This window comes from Erythranthe guttata, chromosome 9, assembly GCF_056151865.1.
Source record: "Erythranthe guttata isolate IM_541 chromosome 9, IM_541, whole genome shotgun sequence".
In the NCBI taxonomy this organism is placed as follows: domain Eukaryota; kingdom Viridiplantae; phylum Streptophyta; class Magnoliopsida; order Lamiales; family Phrymaceae; genus Erythranthe; species Erythranthe guttata.
In genome coordinates, this window is record NC_142541.1 from 14418250 (window position 1) to 14434747 (window position 16498).

The 16498-nt window shown below is 36.2% G+C and overlaps 4 protein-coding genes across 4 annotated transcripts; 3 read left to right on the forward strand and 1 right to left on the reverse strand.

The window, feature by feature from the left end:
• The first annotated feature begins 1517 nt into the window (after nucleotides 1–1517).
• Nucleotides 1518–2664, forward strand: LOC105975497 (uncharacterized). The gene has a single exon (XM_013000696.2). The coding sequence runs from the start codon at nucleotides 1711–1713 to the stop codon at nucleotides 2359–2361; it is 651 nt and encodes a 216-aa protein (XP_012856150.2). The 5' UTR covers nucleotides 1518–1710; the 3' UTR covers nucleotides 2362–2664.
• Nucleotides 2665–6908: 4244 nt separating this feature from the next.
• LOC105975931 (Major facilitator superfamily protein) lies at nucleotides 6909–9728 on the forward strand. The gene is made up of 3 exons (XM_013001181.2): nucleotides 6909–7442; nucleotides 7987–8858; nucleotides 8996–9728. The coding sequence occupies exons 1-3, from the start codon at nucleotides 7119–7121 to the stop codon at nucleotides 9468–9470; spliced, it is 1671 nt and encodes a 556-aa protein (XP_012856635.2). The 5' UTR covers nucleotides 6909–7118; the 3' UTR covers nucleotides 9471–9728.
• An 83-nt stretch (nucleotides 9729–9811) lies between these two features.
• Nucleotides 9812–10978, reverse strand: LOC105975579 (uncharacterized). Its single transcript, XM_013000780.2, has one exon. It carries the CDS (start codon nucleotides 10976–10978, stop codon nucleotides 10229–10231), a length of 750 nt encoding a protein of 249 aa, XP_012856234.2. The 3' UTR covers nucleotides 9812–10228.
• Nucleotides 10979–13986: 3008 nt separating this feature from the next.
• On the forward strand, nucleotides 13987–14846 carry LOC105968187 (uncharacterized). The gene is made up of 2 exons (XM_012992810.2): nucleotides 13987–14160; nucleotides 14562–14846. The coding sequence occupies exons 1-2, from the start codon at nucleotides 13987–13989 to the stop codon at nucleotides 14844–14846; spliced, it is 459 nt and encodes a 152-aa protein (XP_012848264.2).
• Nucleotides 14847–16498: the final 1652 nt, after the last annotated feature.

Here is a 16498-nt window from a genome sequence, read left to right on the forward strand (position 1 = left end):
TTTTTTTTTTTTTCTTTTTTTGCAGATAATTAGGGCAACCGAACATCATAGTACGTGTCAGATTATTAAAGTTGGACGCCAAAAACCCAAAATCTAGTATAGTGACATATGGCGCCAAATTCGGCGCCCAAGGAATTTCACCTCACACATAAACCCACCCTCTGTCCTGTACGTGAACCTCACGCGGAATATCTGAAAAAAAAATATTTGGGTAAATTACATCCACCTCCCTGAGGTAAAGTGTAATTACGAATAAACTCCTTATATTTTGATAAATTACATTCAACCTCCTATAGTTTGTAAATTTCTTACTTCCACCCCTTACAAAAGGGTGTTAGTGTAATAAATCTACAAATTACAAGGAGGTGGATGTAATTATGGAAAAGTAAGGGGTTTTTTCATTAATAGACCTTACCTCAAGGGTGCTATTGTAACTTACCCTAAATATTAACTTCATCTTACTTTTGATAAGCCACCAAACTTTTTAACTGACACATCACTATTGGAACGAACTTTTTGAATTTCATCGATTTAATTGTATTTTTTTTTTTTTGTTTGATTGAACAATAATTTTCATTTTGAATTCTAAAAATCCCTTTCCATATTGAAATGCATACAAGATTTGATTTTTAATCCAATTTTAGTTTTCAAAAAAATCAATTTTGTTTCAAAAAATTTCGCTTACAATATCAATTTGATTTATATTTACATTACATGTAAATACGAAATTGGATTTTGATTTCTAATGATTTCAATCATGAAAATTCCTTTTCTGCAGTGATTTTTTCTCACAAAATACTTCAATGTATTGTATTGATTTTTTTAGATTTTCAAATTTAGAATAAGTTTTAACTTTCGAAAATAATATTCTTTTGTCACCTACTCGGACGTAGTAATTAGGTATCACTAAATTGGTAAAATAAATCATAAATTGATTAAATAGGTAAACTTTATACGATATTTAGGTTGTTAAACAATACTCCCCAATTCCTTTATAATTATCGTTTTTAGCTTGTGTACAAGGATTAAGAATCTCAATAAATGTTGCTTAATTTTAGAAAAATGTATGTTCTTATACTAAAATGCCCTTACCAATAATTAATGTGAGAGAGTGTTGGAGATAGTTAATAAGGGTAAAATTGATAATTACACAATTAATGCAGTGTTGGAAATGTAAAGTGACAGATAATATGAAATAAAAATAATTTTAAAAATAGATAGTTATTGTGGAACAAATGGAGTATTTATTTATTTTTTAGAAAATTTATATTTTTTTATTAGACATTCGTTAATTCAATCATACAATTAACTTATTAAAAAAATATATAATCTTATACGGAATAATCTTAATATAAAAACCAAATAAGGCCTTGTATATTGATAATAAATTAGGAGCGTAACAGCGACGCGGCACAAAAATCGCGTGATAAGTACGCTCTCTAGAGCCCATTGCTTTCACGAGTTTTACCCATAGAATAATAAAAACCCTAACCCACCTCCTCCTTATCTCAACCAACGGCCGGTTCACCACTTTTCCGGGTTACACCCTAAACAGTCCCTGTTATTTACGTAACTGCCACCGCCACCTCCACCTATATAAGCGTTTCTTCAGTTGTGAATAGGTTTGCCGAAATCAATAGCCAAACGCAACTCCTGAAAATCCACTTTTTTCCTTTTTCAAATTTTTTTTTTTATTTTAATTTAAAAAAAATGAAGGTACAACCAATGGAAGCGTCTTCGAGAAACAGATCGTCACAAGGTACAACATTCCACAGCCACTTGCAACGCTCCCTCTCTCCGTCGGGTAGATTCTGCTCCTCCTCCATCTCCACCTCATCTACCACCACCACCGCCTTCGCCGCCCGATCCGATTCCAGACCCGACCCGATTCTCACCCGCTCCACCAGCCCTACCCGCGTCACCCTCGGCAGATCCGTTTCCCCTTCATCGTCGATTCGATTCTCCGCCTACAGGAGCCACCCGATCGCCGCCGCCGCCGCGCACCACCACCACCACCAGAAGCAGAGCCACCGCTCGTTGAAGTCAGGACCGAAGAGGACGTGCATGTGTTCCCCTACGACGCACCCAGGGTCCTTCCGGTGCAGCCTCCACAAGAGCAGCGCCGCCGCCGCCGCCGGGAGCGGCAATCATCCGTCGTCGTATCGGTCGAGTCATCAATTGAATATGAGGCGATCGGCGATGACGAATTCCTTGGTCCGAATCGGAACGGTGGAGGGGGATTTGGTGAGGAGAGCTCTGGCGGCGTTGATTCGGCCGTCGTCACACAACTTGCGCCGCCGATTCGATTTCCAGCCGCGGCCGAGCCGGCTCTCAGTGATGTCGAAAGCCGACGGTTTATAGCGTAAAAAACACTTTTTGACCCTTTGTGTTCGTGTACAGAGTCGACTCGCTGAGTTGATACACTGAGTTGGACTCGGGTGGTTTAGCCGATTTTTGTGGCTGTGGAAATCCCCTCATTTATGAGTTCTATCGTAGTACAAGAACTCGAATGATTCTTCTTTTTCCTTTTTTATTTTTTATTTTTTATTTTTTATTTTTTATTTTTTATTTTTTATTTACTATATGATGATAATACACTGTTGTGTTAAATTTGGAAATTATTTGAATTAAATATAAATTTAATTACATATCATTTCTGGTTAATTTCTCCTCTTTTACCACATGCTTTAAAAGCATGGTTTAAAATTTTAAAAAATATTAGGCATTAAAGTATTCATAGAAAAATTGCAAAAATTTAATACAATAACCACATCAACTCGAAATGTAATGAATAAACTGTACAATAACTCGTAAACGCTATGTAAACCGTATTAAGTATTAAAAAAAATAATTCGAATCAAATAGCAATGTTTCCTGCATCGACTCGGTAAAAATAATTTTAATATTTCGCAAAATTTGTTAAATTTCGTTAATTTTTATAATACTAAGTCATAGAAATTTAACTGTAATAATCAGCAGAATATAAGACCGTGTTTGGGCAAAATATGTTCCGAAAACTGGAAACAAATGGGATAAAAATATAGAAAGCTAAAATGAGAGTGGTCTAACGTTATTTACAATTTTACATACAGAACAAATGTAACTAAATTAGTAAATAATAATACTGTGTGACTCATCAGTTATGCTTTTATTTTATTTTATTTTATAGCAATTTGAAAAAAAATGCAATTAAAATAGTAACCATAATATGAAAATAATTGAATCGAGTTGAGGTGGCAACAGCTGCAGGTAATGAATGAGAGAATTTGAATCAAGAATTGGGTGGGAGCATGTGAGGTGGAGGCCCATGTTTGATGGGAAGGGTACAATATTTTTAAATAAATAAATAAATAGATAAACATATATATATATATATATATATATATATATATATATATATATATATATATATACTTATTAATTTATCATCATGGGAGGGTAAAATAATTGATGTGGCGCAGTCATCAGACGACCCATTATCAAACAAATTTTTACGGGTGTTCACTTGGTCGACAAACCGATTGATTCGAATCAAAATCGCAAATTTGGTATGTGTGAAATATCGAATCAAAAATCCAGTTCGATAATTGGTACGGTATACGGTATTGAGGTCCGCTATACCGAACCATATCGAATACCGAAATATTTAATCAATATTTATATTTTGTTCTTTCTATTTTAAATTCTTGAAGGTTATAACAAATTGTAAAATACTTTTAGATCGATAAATTTTTTTAATTATTTACAAAGTAACCTCTATTGATGATCACTTTTCGTTATCAGGGCCGATAGAATTAATTTATTTAAAGATAAATCTTTACATTTTTAAACTATTAAAATTAATTTCAGCTTGCCCGGTACTAACAAGGAAACTTACGAACTGAATAGTTCGGTACGGTAAATGATACAAATTTTTGAAGTATCTAAATTTCGATTTACCGAAATCCCGCTAAGGTTCGATGCGATATCACTGAATGAGCACTCCTACACATTGCTCGATTATGTTGCGGTGCGACAATAAACCATAGATCTGTAATATACTAGCGAATTAAAATTTGGGCAATAATTTATTGGTGGCCTAATCAAAGATGGGTTAAATGATTGAATAGCAAATCAAAATGAAATTGATGAGTGAAAATAGGGTATTGTTTAGTCGAAGTTTATACAAAATAGTATTTTAATTGTGAGCAGAATCTAACAACAACTTGGAACATCGTGTCACGCGAATATTGAAATCAATTATTGCCATAAATGGCTTTTTGTTACAAATCAAATATTTTAACGTATGTATTCACCATTATGTGTACAAACTGATAGATTCCAAAAAAAAAAAAAAATCAAAATTAAAATAATAAGTCTTAAAATAGACGTAAACAATAATAAGTGGCATTTACAATGCATGTGTTTTTTTTTTTTTTTTTTTTGTAATTGATACTAATGGACCTATGTTTAGACAACCCAATGGGTTAAATTGGATGGGCTAAATGTGACAGAAGCCCAATTGATATCTATATCGAATTAATTTGCATTAGATGAGATTGGATTAATTTTTAATTGACTAATAATTGTTTAATTAATAAATAAATATTGGATTATTTAGATTATAATTATTTAAATCTGTTAACTATAATATTTTATACGATTCGCATATAAAACATTTTATTTAACAAAATTAATATTAAATCTCAATGATAAAATAATATATTCTTAATGTAGTCACCTATTTAAAACCAATGATGATACAACTTATTTAATAAAATAATAGAATTTAATTGCAAACTATACTATCGAAAATTGGTAAAGGGTTATGTGGACTGTGACTTTGGCTCCACACTCAGTCGATGCAGTGCAACATAAAATTGGCCGACATTTTATTACGATTTTGTAGATGCTACATCTGATAAAATAATACATCGAGTAATCTTGATTCTTGAACATTGATCTATATGTAATAACGCACATACATGTATGTGTGCTTAGGTGGTGTTTGCAAAAACTTAAGCAAAAGTTAGTAAGGTTGGAATTAAATGCTTATAACTAAAAGTTGGGGGTGTTTGCAAATTAGCTGGAAAATCAACTACAAAAGAAAAAACAGATACATATGTGCTTTTAAAATTATAGTTTAAAACAATTTATTTTAAGAGAAGTAAAAGCAAAGGTTTGTTTTGCAAAAGCCTAAAAATAGATTATGTTTAGAAAAAAATCATAATCTATTTCTAAGGTGGTGTTTGCAAATGCTTTTTGAAAGTGATTATGCGATTTTTTTTGCTCATAATCTGTTTTTAGGTGTTTGCAAAATCAACTTTTGCTTTTGCTTCTCTTAAAATAATCTGCTTTAAGCTATATTTTTAAAAGGAGTTAAATGCAAAAACCCCCCCTGTGTTAATCCTAAAGACCGAAAACCCCCCTGGGATAAAAAAAGTGACAAAAACCCCCCCGATAAGTGTTCAAACAAGCATACTCGACCCATTTTTATTTTATTTGTTGACCGATCGTGAAAAGACGAGTAAACCCTCGGATAAATCTGTCCAACCTCTAAAATTTTATGACCCAAATGAAGTTTTTAAAATTTTCAATTCAGTCCCTAATACTTTCAATTAAGCCCTCTTCCCAAAACAAAAAAACACACAGACACACATTACACACACTGTGATTTTAATTCTCTGGGCACATCACCTCACCCCACCCCTCCCCACCAGTGCCGTCGCCGGCTCCGTTCGTGGACTGAAACCCCTCTCTGGCAATTGCTTCTCAACCCCTATCAACAACGAATTTCCTCTCAAATCAAAATTTCTTACAAAATTATTCCAAGAAAAAAAAAATCCAAAGTCATGATCCACAATTTCGACACCATTACATGTCGACCGGCAACAATAAACCTTCTTCTCTCCTCAACAAAACAATTACTACATTCCAGATTTTTCAACCCATTTTCTCGGGGCCACCCATTTCTTCGATTTTCCCAAAAATGAAGTATATATGCATTCCAATTTTGCCATTTTCGTTGTTGTGGTACTAAATTTTTTGAGGTTTCCAGCGAACCGGCGGCCTTGGCAGGAGGTGGTGGGGGTGGGGCATATTGGAGGAAGAAGATGATGAGGATCCGTGGGAGTGGGGCATTTTGGAGGAAGAAGATGATGAGGTGGTTTTTTATGCCATTTCTTTTTTCTTTTCTTTTTTAATTTGTTTAAATATAATTTATATTTTTTCATTTTATTTTTTTAAATTTAAATATTATTAAAAAAATCATGAGTAGTTTAATTGTTTAATGAGTGTTGATTCAGAAGGGCAATTTTGTCCTTTCACGCACAAAATATACAAAAATCACACAAGTAATCGCACACACAGCGAGTGAATGACACGCACAAAGGATAGGGGGGTGTATGGCTTTGACTATTGATTACAGGGGGGTTTGTGCCACTTTTTTTATCCCAGGGGGTTTTTTGGTCTTTAGGATTAACACAGGGGGTGTTTTTGCATTTAACTCTTTTTAAAAGCACCCATAACCCTGCTTTTTCAATTTTAGTTCATTTTCCGAAATATTTGCAAACACCCCCAACTTTTAGAAATAAGCACTTAAAACTAACTTAAATCACAATCACTAACTTCTGCTTTTAAATAATCATTTGCAAACACCGCCTAAAAGCAATTTGCAAAACATCACCTTAGTGTGTAATTATTTATATAAATCTATACTTGAAAACTACGCTATATATTACACGAGGGTGCAACATCTAATATGGGTCACACATTACCTAACTTTAGTGGTGACATCAGCAAATTACGATTATAAACTAAATTAAGCTGATGATGACGCAGATACAAATATTATTTGAAAAAAATATCCTTTTTTTTTTTTTTCTTTTTTTTTTTGTTATTATTGTTAATAAAGTAAGCATAAACGAATTAAGAAATACAAACACGAGCCAAAAGGAAACATCCGTGCAATAAAAATGCGCATATTTAGGATCCTCCAATGTCAAGAAGAATTTCATGTCCTAAAACCCAATTTCAACACGTCTCTCTCTCTCCTTTCTCTCTCTAGAAAATCTCCACTCCATACACAGTCCAATTGATTCTCCAGACAAAAAAAATCCGGAGAAAGAGAATCTAATCTAATGGTAGTCCTGAAAGCAGGGAGCAGGCCGCCGTGGGTGGGGTTAGGTGCCGCCGTTTGGGTGCAAATCGCCGCCGGAAACGCCTACACTTTCCCTCTATACTCTCCGTCGCTGAAATCAGTTCTCGGCTTCAATCAGCAGCAGCTCACCATCCTCGGAGTGGCCAATGATATCGGAGAGAATGTCGGAATTCTTCCCGGAATCGCCTGTAATAAGTTCCCTCCTTGGGCTGTTCTCCTCGTCGGCGTTTGTGCTTCTTTCTTCGGTTACGGCGTTCTTTGGCTCGCCGTTAGCCAGTCCGTTCAATCAATTCCATATTGGCTCGTAAGTAATTTACTGTTCAATTTTTTTATTTTTTCTTCTTAATTAAATCTAAGTTCTAATTTAGCCCTTTTTTGTATTTGGATCTTAATTTTGGGTTTTTGTACTTTATTGGAATTAACATCAATTCCGTTTCTAGCATGGATCTGTTAACATCGTACAGTAAAAAAAAACATAGTAATTGAGAAACCTCGTACTTGTCTTTTGACTTCATTTTCATGAAGCTGTTGTTTGATTTGTGTGTGTGTGGTGAAGTTTGAATTTTGCCCAAATTTGGAAACCCTAAGATTAATCTGTCTCTAATTCTTCATTGTTATTAAAGAATTATGTTACTAAAACCCGATTTTATCTCCGTTTAACTTTTAGAATTTCGACGATGCATTAATTACTATTTTTTCCAATTCCGCCCCGTATCACTCTTAATTAAGTTGACGTAGAATTAATGAAAATAAAATTAGCGATAGGGGTATTTTGGTCTTTTCGTCACACCATATATTTCTCCCTAAACCACGTATATTTATTAGTTTTCTTAATATGTGCACCGCAGTTATGGTTAGCACTATGCATCGGCACAAACAGCAGCGCATGGCTCGGTACAGCTGTCCTCGTCACAAACATGAAGAACTTTCCGGTCAGCCGAGGGACAGTCGCCGGAATACTCAAAGGCTACGTCGGCTTGAGCGCCGCCGTTTTCACGGAGGTCTACACGATGGTCCTTAGCGGCTCAGCCTCGAAGCACCTCCTCCTCCTAACCCTAGGAATCCCGATTATAGGCCTTGTAATGATGTACTTTGTCCGCCCGTGTACGCCAGCTTCCGGTGAAGACTCGACGGAAAACGGCCACTTTCTCTTCATCCAAATCGCCAGCCTCACGCTCGCGGTCTATCTCCTCGTGACGACTATATTAAAAGACTATTTTGCCCTCGGAGACAATATCTCGTACGTGTTTATTGCGGTTATGGTTGTTCTCTTGATGGCTCCGTTAGTTATCCCGTTGAAGATGACTTTGTTCCCCGCGAATATCAAGAAGCTTCCGGAAGGTTCGGATGAAATGGAGCCACTTATGACACCGTCTTCGTCGTTGACTAATCTCGGGAGCTACTACGAATCCGAGGATGTTTCGGAGGTGGATTTGCTGCTTGCTGTCGGAGAAGGGGCGGTAGGGGAGGTGAAGAAGAAGAGGAAACCGAGGAGAGGGGAGGATTTTAAGTTTCGTGAGGCGGTTGTGAAAGCCGATTTTTGGCTTTTGTGGTTCGTTTATTTTCTTGGAGTTGGTTCGGGTGTGACGGTGCTTAATAATTTGGCTCAGATTGGTGTTTCGCTCGGTGTGGACGACACCACGATTTTGTTGAGCTTGTTCAGCTTTTGCAATTTCTTGGGCAGGCTCGGCGCCGGAGCTGTTTCCGAACACTTAGTGAGGTCAAAAAGATTCATTTTTTTTTTTAAATTTCCATCGATGAAGCCTCGTATAAATAAAACTTGTACGAGAAAATGTCTTTTACGTCTTTCGGTTCTTACCACCGGCTAACGTGTCTCTAATTTATTTTCATTTGCAGGTCGACAAAAACCATCCCTCGAACATTTTTAATGTCCGTAACACAGCTAATAATGATCCTAATATTTCTCCTATACGCCTCCGCCCTAAGCAGCGTCACGCTCTACGCCGCAACGGGGTTGCTCGGAGTTTGCTACGGCGTACAGTTCGCCGTAATGATTCCAACGGCCTCCGAGCTCTTCGGGTTAAGACACTTTGGCATAATCTTCAACTTCATGCAATTAGGAAACCCCGTCGGCGCCCTTCTCTTCTCCGCCCTGCTGGCAGGCCAGGTGTACGACTCCGAGGCTGCCAAGCAGACGGGCCCCAACTGCATGGGCCCGAATTGCTTCCGGGCCACGTTTCTTGTCTTGGCGGGTGTTTGTGGGCTGGGAAGTTTGTTGAGCGTGGTTCTTACGATAAGGATAAGGCCAGTTTATCAGATGCTTTATGCAGGTGGATCTTTTCGTTTGCCTCAAAGCTCTTCCGGTCATTGATTATTCCGGAAGTTTCTTTTGTGGGTCGCGGTTTTTTATAATTATTATTGAGGTAAAAGGCTTAATTTTTTCTAATATGCCTAATGCCGATTGTTGTATGAGAAATAAATGTGTTTTAGATAATCTAATAATTGATTTTACTGTTTAAATCGTTGTGTAATGGTATGCAACTTAAAAGATCGTTCGACTGTATGATCCGATCGAGCGAGAATTCGAATAAATTATCAAATATAATTCGGCAGAGACCTTTGTTTTCTATTGCAAGTGTTGTTTTTTTTCTTCTCTGTAACAATTAATTAATTGATTTTTTAGCTTGTTGTCTTGGAGCCGAGACCTGAAAATAGATATTTAATCGAGATTATTAATTTATCGAGAAGTACACGAAATTCTATAAAAGAAATAAGGCCCAAATTAATCAAACAACTTTAATTATGACACAAAAGAAGTCATCACTCTTGCAAGAAAGCAAGGGAGACAAATTCATTACTCCTACATAGTAAAGATCCTCAACTGGATTTTCACTATTCACCACAAACCCTTTTGTGGGGCCCACTAATTAGTGGAGAAATTAAAAAGAAAACAAAAAATATTAAATAAAATTTTAAAAATATTAAAGAAAAAAAAAATAAAATCTCCAAGCCATGGTGGAAGAGCCTAAAAAACAATCTCCCACGCCATTCAAATTCACTAATTAATCAATTAATTAAAAAAAAAAGAAAAAAAAAACATTAATTAAAATTAGAAATGTATTTTTTTTTTCAAGTGGGTTTCAAGTTCTGAAACATGGTATCCCATCTGATCTCCTCCACGGCGGAGGACCAGTACTCATCGGCATCTCCGCCGTCGTCCATTTTCCGATCACCGTCGCCGCCGTCTCTATCTTCGAGCTGATCACGGCTCAGAGGGCTCGAGAAACTGTTGATTCTCGAGCCGCCGTGGAACAGCATCCGCGGGCTCCCATTCGTGAGCAGAAGAGGCGGCTGCCGCCGCCGCTGCTTCTCGTTCGCCACCGCGAACCTCTTGCTCCTCTTCACAATAGAATTCCGGTGGGGGACGACGACGGCGAGAGCAGACGACGGTTCCTCGCGGCGGCGGCGGCGGAGCAAGGGCTGGACGTACTTGGAGAAGCACCTCTTGGTTCGGGCGACGGCGGCGATCAAGATTCTGGACATGTGGTGGTGGGGCGGGATGGCGGCGGCGCCCTTCTTTTCTTTTGCGGCGAGTTTGAGGATTTCTAGGCGGTGCTTGGCTATGAAGATGCCCATGCTCTGGAGGAACTCGTGGTTGAAGTAAACGACGTCGTCTCGTTCGAGCTCGTTCTGTGCGAATGTGAGGCCGTACTCGTAGACTAGGGTTGGGTCTAGCTCTGTTTTTGATAGCCATGAGAACCAGTCCATGTGTGTAATTTTGTGCGTGTAATTGTGTGTGTGTGTGTGTGTGTGAGAGAGAGAGTGTGAAATGAGTGTGTTGGAAACAATGGTGTGTGGAAGTGCTTGTAGACGACACATATATGAAGGTGTGTATATATATATATATATATATGTATGTATCACTAAAGTGAAAATTGACTTGCTTTTTATTCTTTATTTTGATTTTGATTATTTTTAATTTATTTTGATGATCTTATTTAGATTTTCTCTTTAATGGGGTGGGGGTGGGGGTGGGGGTGGGGGTGGTTGAAACTTGAGAATGACTAAAATAGAAAGAATTTGGGAATGGAGGGGCTACTTTTATTTATTTACTTTATTATTATTTATAATTTCAGGATGGACTAATTAGGGGAAATTGGATGCTCTAAGTAATCTCTCACTCATGTTTATGTATGTTTAGTGGATGGTTATTTGATTTAATGTACGGATCAAATTCATTCACTATAAATAACTAGGTGTATCACCTAACTTCCCCCGACTATTTGGTGGAATAAGAGAAGCGCATTATTTAACTATTCGAGTTTTATTCTTTTTGCCAACATTTTTAGGTTAAGATCGTTGCAAAGGATTTGCATAGAGCAGTTTAAAGTTTAAACTTCCTGTATAATTTGTGGACTATTGAACGAGAGCAGGATTATATATGAATATATATTTTTTTTCGGGCAAATGTCACTTTTTCCCATTATACTTTGGTTCGGTATCACTTTACCTCATTTTATTCTCGATTGCATCGATTTGTCCCCCATATATTTGAAAATTTGTCTCAATGTGGCCCTTGCTGTTTAGTTGTCAGACATTTTACTGCAATACAGTTTTGTCTAATCTCTGAAATTACAAAAACGCCACACTTCCCAATTTAAATAATTATTAAAAAATAAAAAATAAAATAAAAAATAAAATAAAAAATTTCAATACAACGAGAAAGTAGAATCCACAACGACAACCACAATTTTATTTTTTTTATAATCATTTAAATTGGGAGTGGTTTTTCGTAATTTTCAGACCTTAGACCAAACGGTGTTAAGGTCAAAGGTCTGAAAACTAACGTCGATGGCCGAGACAATTTTCAAGTGCAGGGATAAATCGATGCAATCGAGAGAAGAATGGGGTAAAGTGATATTAAACCAAAGTACAAGAGGGGAAGTAAAATTTACCCATTTTTTTCTTTTTGATGAGGGTAGTTCTGTAAAATTGATGTGTGGGATTTTATGCATTTTGCATCACAATTCATAAATGTTTTGTTAAATAAATATTCTAAAACATAAATTATTGTTAATTATAATGGCCTTATTTAATAGTTTATATATAATATTTAATTTCATAGTATGTTGCATCATTAAATACATTTATTTTATTAAATATATATTCTTCTGGGCCTCTGGCGTTCATGTAAATCTATATAATTTGAAATTCAAACCGCGTCGATTGGAAAAAAAGAAATAAATAAAGTATAGGAGTGCTAAAAAATCAGGTATAATGTGAATCACAATTCACAACTTTAATGCAAGAGTGAGAATTAAGAAATCTTGGAGGTGTATTGCCATCAATCACGCCCTCAATAAAGGCCACTCCCATGGGGGTCAAAACCCCCACCCCCAAGAGGGGCCTAGGTGCCACCTTTACACTTCTTTTCTTTTTCCTTTTCATCTTTTTATATATATATATATATATATATATATATATATATATATATATATATATATATATATATATATATATATATATATATATCTCGTTAAATTATCAACATTTTCTTCTAATCGCAGCAAAGTTATGCTTCGGCAATTAGGTAATGCACCTCTGCCGGTTCAAAATAACCGTCGTTTGAGGTTTCGCCACAAGTATTAAGAAAATTAAAATATTAAACTATAGTATCATAGATTACAACTTGTTGCTTCTACATTGGGTGTCGGTAATTAGGTCGAGTCTAACCGAAACCCGATGGTTCAGTCCGATTATATTTGAGCCAACGTTATAAAGTATGTAATTTACAAATGACTCACAGGCCCAGCAAAAGCCCGATATGAACCAAAATCCTGAATAAATACATGAGCCGAGTTTAAACTATAACTATGAAGACCATGGTGTATCAGCTTGAACATATACTAACGAAGTCCGTTGTTATTGACTTTGAGCCAACCCAAGCTCGACTAACATGACCCGACAGACATCGTTACATTCACGCCAATATTTGTGACTTAATCGGAAAAGTTGCTCGAAATATTGACTAGGAAATCTACTTTTTCATAAGCAATGAAAGTGGGGAGTCCATAATAAAATACATAATTAATTAATATAAGTAGTAGCTAACAATCGTGTTTTAAATTTGAATTAGGTAATTCTCGTCTAACTAATATTAGATTATGAAATTGTATGAGATAATCAGATTATTAGGAAATTGGTCTAACATAAGTTGAATTATACTTTGACCAACACTAGGTGCATTAGTCTATCATTGTTGTCTCCCATGTGAAAAGGATATTGTTATGAGTAGTCTATCATTTGGAGTTTTTGGTACAAACAAAATATTTTTGTTCTTTTTTGCAATTCTACATGTATACTTATCTTTTGCATGTTTCTATGGAGATTCATACAAGCCCATGCGGCCATATGCCCAATTGTGTAGAAATTTATTTCTTTTCATAATTATATATACTAATGTATTGCAATTTAATATTATATTTATATTAAAAAGATTGATTAATTTTGATGCATTTAAAAGTCATACAGTCATACTTTATACTTGGGCCTCTTTGGTTGGAGGGCTTCGAAATATAGAGAGGGATGGGATGGTTAATATTGAGATAGAAGTGTTGACAAGTTATACTTACTACGACATTTGGTTCGTGATATTGTCTCGGTACTAATATTCCCAGACTAACAATACGCCGTTTTGTGTACTTGATTCTTGTAGACATAATTGGTAATTTCCGTAAAAGCCCTTCACATATAATAATATATCATGTTTTCATAAAGCCCCAATCAACTGCAATTTTTAACCACAATTTCGAACCCTAAATTGGAAATCGGTGAAAAATAAAATCTGCCATTCAATCGAGTTAAATCGTTGAATTCGTTACATCACCATGAGTTCTGGTAGTAGTAGCTCCCATCGGAGAACGGGCAGCAACAATTTTAGCGGAGTGAAGATAAATCGGGAAATGCCAAGATATTGCGATTGCGGGTACATGGTCGCCGTACAAACTTCATGGACGGCTACAAACCCAGGACGACGGTTCGTAGCTTGCCCTGAACGGGGGGTAAGTTGTTTCCCCACTAAATCAAAATTGATGGATTTATTTTAACTAATTAGGTTTATGTATTACTGAACCTTAATGGCCGCGATTTTGATGTTGGGCAACTGTTCGGTTATAAGTTAAAACCAGAGAACGGCTATTGCAATTGTTTGTTAGTGTTATTCAGTGGTTCTTCAATATTGGAACACTTATTTTAAGATTTTGGTTTATGCAATGAATTATCTTGTGTCGTATTAAATGCCTTGTTCTTAATTATGACAACTGAAAATTTCAACGCTGCTAATCTGGTGTCGTAATGTAATGAATAATTTTAACATTAGTTCGTAATGTACTGACTTATTTTAATTTCTAGTTCATATTCGTACAATATGTTTGATGCTACCGAATTGAACATACAATTTCAGGTTAGTGGTTGTCGTTTTTTCAATTGGTGTGATCCTGAAATGTGTGATAGATCGAAGCAAATTATACCAGGCTTGCTCAAAAGAATCAACTATTTGGAGGCGCAAGTTCCATTGGAAGTCTCCGCGTTGGTTAAGAAGATATCGGATTTGGAATCCCAATTGCAGCAGCAGAGTGATGGGAATGGGGGGAAACGGGGATCTTGGTTTTTGTCGGCCCGTTTAGTTTTGTGGGCGGCTTCGGTATCAGTTGCTTGTGTACTCTTTTATTATGTGGTTGTGTTGTAATATGTTCTGCTGTACATATCGGATTTGAATGTACTCATGCATAAAATTGAATAGAGTACTTTTTGTATTGGCAAAACCAATGACAGTATCAACATTTGTATTACGTAATATATATGATACTCACATTTCAGCTTTCAAATATTAGGACTACGTCGTTATATTTATTTCATTGTGTTTTAAATGACTTTTGCAAAAGGGAGAATAATACGAACACACAACCATATGGATAATAAATATAACCATCCGACTTAATATACGCAAAATAGTTCTTCCAACAAGGTGACGTACTACCCCAAAATTCGGAATCTTACTTCCGCGCTTTTAACACATACTTAAAACAATAAAATAAACAAACATACTTCGATCAGACTACCAGATAAAAAAAAAACAACAAATTAAAATAAGTGTTCTTAACAACGAAACAGAAATATCCAAATTCAGATTATACATAGCCTTAAATATAAAACGTTATCGTTACGGGGAGCGAAATTCGGGTACTTCAACCTGATCCACGTCACCTCCGAATGGAACGAGTGCATGATTTTCCGGAGGAACCTGTTGAGGATCAACAATCTCGCCATCATCCCCTCCGTGAATGATGATTGGATTATCGCGATGGTATCCGGTGAAACCTCGAAAGTTGGCTACGGGAGCTTCTTTGTCTTCGAACACGTATTTGCATTGTTCGTAGAACTGAAATCCATTCACCCTAAACGCCCTCTCCTCTTCCGTCTCCTACAAATGGAATGCATATTGTTTCGTTATTATCACTGATTAACAATATATTAAACGAAGCACAAAAAAAGAAAAAAAATACAAATCTTACACGACGGTCCAAATGCCAAAAACTTCTATCCAATGTCACCTTCCTCTTCGAGCGGATGAACGTCACACCATCCTGCGCGATGTATCCCTTGAATGCTAAGTAACGTTTTCGAAACCATTCCAATCTCCATTTGATGTCAACCTCCGCAAAGTTTCTTGAGAAATGATAGTTCATTGTCATGATAACTTCGAATAGGAGGTCTTCGTACGCCTCTTCGTTTTGCAACGTATCCACGGAGCGTGAAAATCTGGCAGCGGCATTCATTAGGGACTCATCGTACGCAACGGGCCACGATTCATTGTTCATCCTTGCCAAGTGAACCTGATTGCGGGTTCTTGGTCTCGACATTACGCCTAAACAATGGAAGATGAATTAATCTGATGAACATACCACACCGAAACAAGATTAACAAATATATGATTAAACGGACGTCAAAATAAAACTGCCAAAATTATGCAAACCTTACAAAGTTGATGAACGCAACAAGTGCAATTTCGGATTTAGCAAATGTGAACGCAAACTCCACAAGTTGTACCCGAAATAAATGGAGCCCTAAAGGAATTTAATGTAAAAAAGTAGAGGCATTGATTGGTTGCACCAATCGGTCATATTCGCCGGTTGATGTACACGTCAATACAATGTATTTGTATTGTGTGTTTAATGCATGATAATAAATTTAGGCTGCAAAGAAATGATTAATCACTGTTCACGAGAGCTCTTAATGCACACCTAACCATTGTCTATTCGAATTCTTCTCCATTTTCTTCAAGAACAATTAAAGTTCTTCCGACTTGTCATCTGCAATAAGTAGTTGTAATCCTGCAAA

What these genes read in the sequence shown, in the direction of transcription:
- LOC105975931 (XM_013001181.2), top strand. Translation starts at nt 7,119, where the DNA reads ATGGTAGTCCTGAAAGCAGGGAGCAGGCCGCCGTGGGTGGGGTTAGGT. An exon ending in AATCAATTCCATATTGGCTC is followed by an intron (nt 7,443 to 7,986) that starts GTAAGTAATTTA and finishes TGTGCACCGCAG; the next exon opens with TTATGGTTAGCACTATGCAT. An exon ending in GTTTCCGAACACTTAGTGAG is followed by an intron (nt 8,859 to 8,995) that starts GTCAAAAAGATT and finishes TTTCATTTGCAG; the next exon opens with GTCGACAAAAACCATCCCTC.
- LOC105975497 (XM_013000696.2), top strand. Translation starts at nt 1,711, where the DNA reads ATGAAGGTACAACCAATGGAAGCGTCTTCGAGAAACAGATCGTCACAA.
- LOC105968187 (XM_012992810.2), top strand. Translation starts at nt 13,987, where the DNA reads ATGAGTTCTGGTAGTAGTAGCTCCCATCGGAGAACGGGCAGCAACAAT. An exon ending in TAGCTTGCCCTGAACGGGGG is followed by an intron (nt 14,161 to 14,561) that starts GTAAGTTGTTTC and finishes ATACAATTTCAG; the next exon opens with GTTAGTGGTTGTCGTTTTTT.
- LOC105975579 (XM_013000780.2), bottom strand. Translation starts at nt 10,978, where the DNA reads ATGTGTCGTCTACAAGCACTTCCACACACCATTGTTTCCAACACACTC.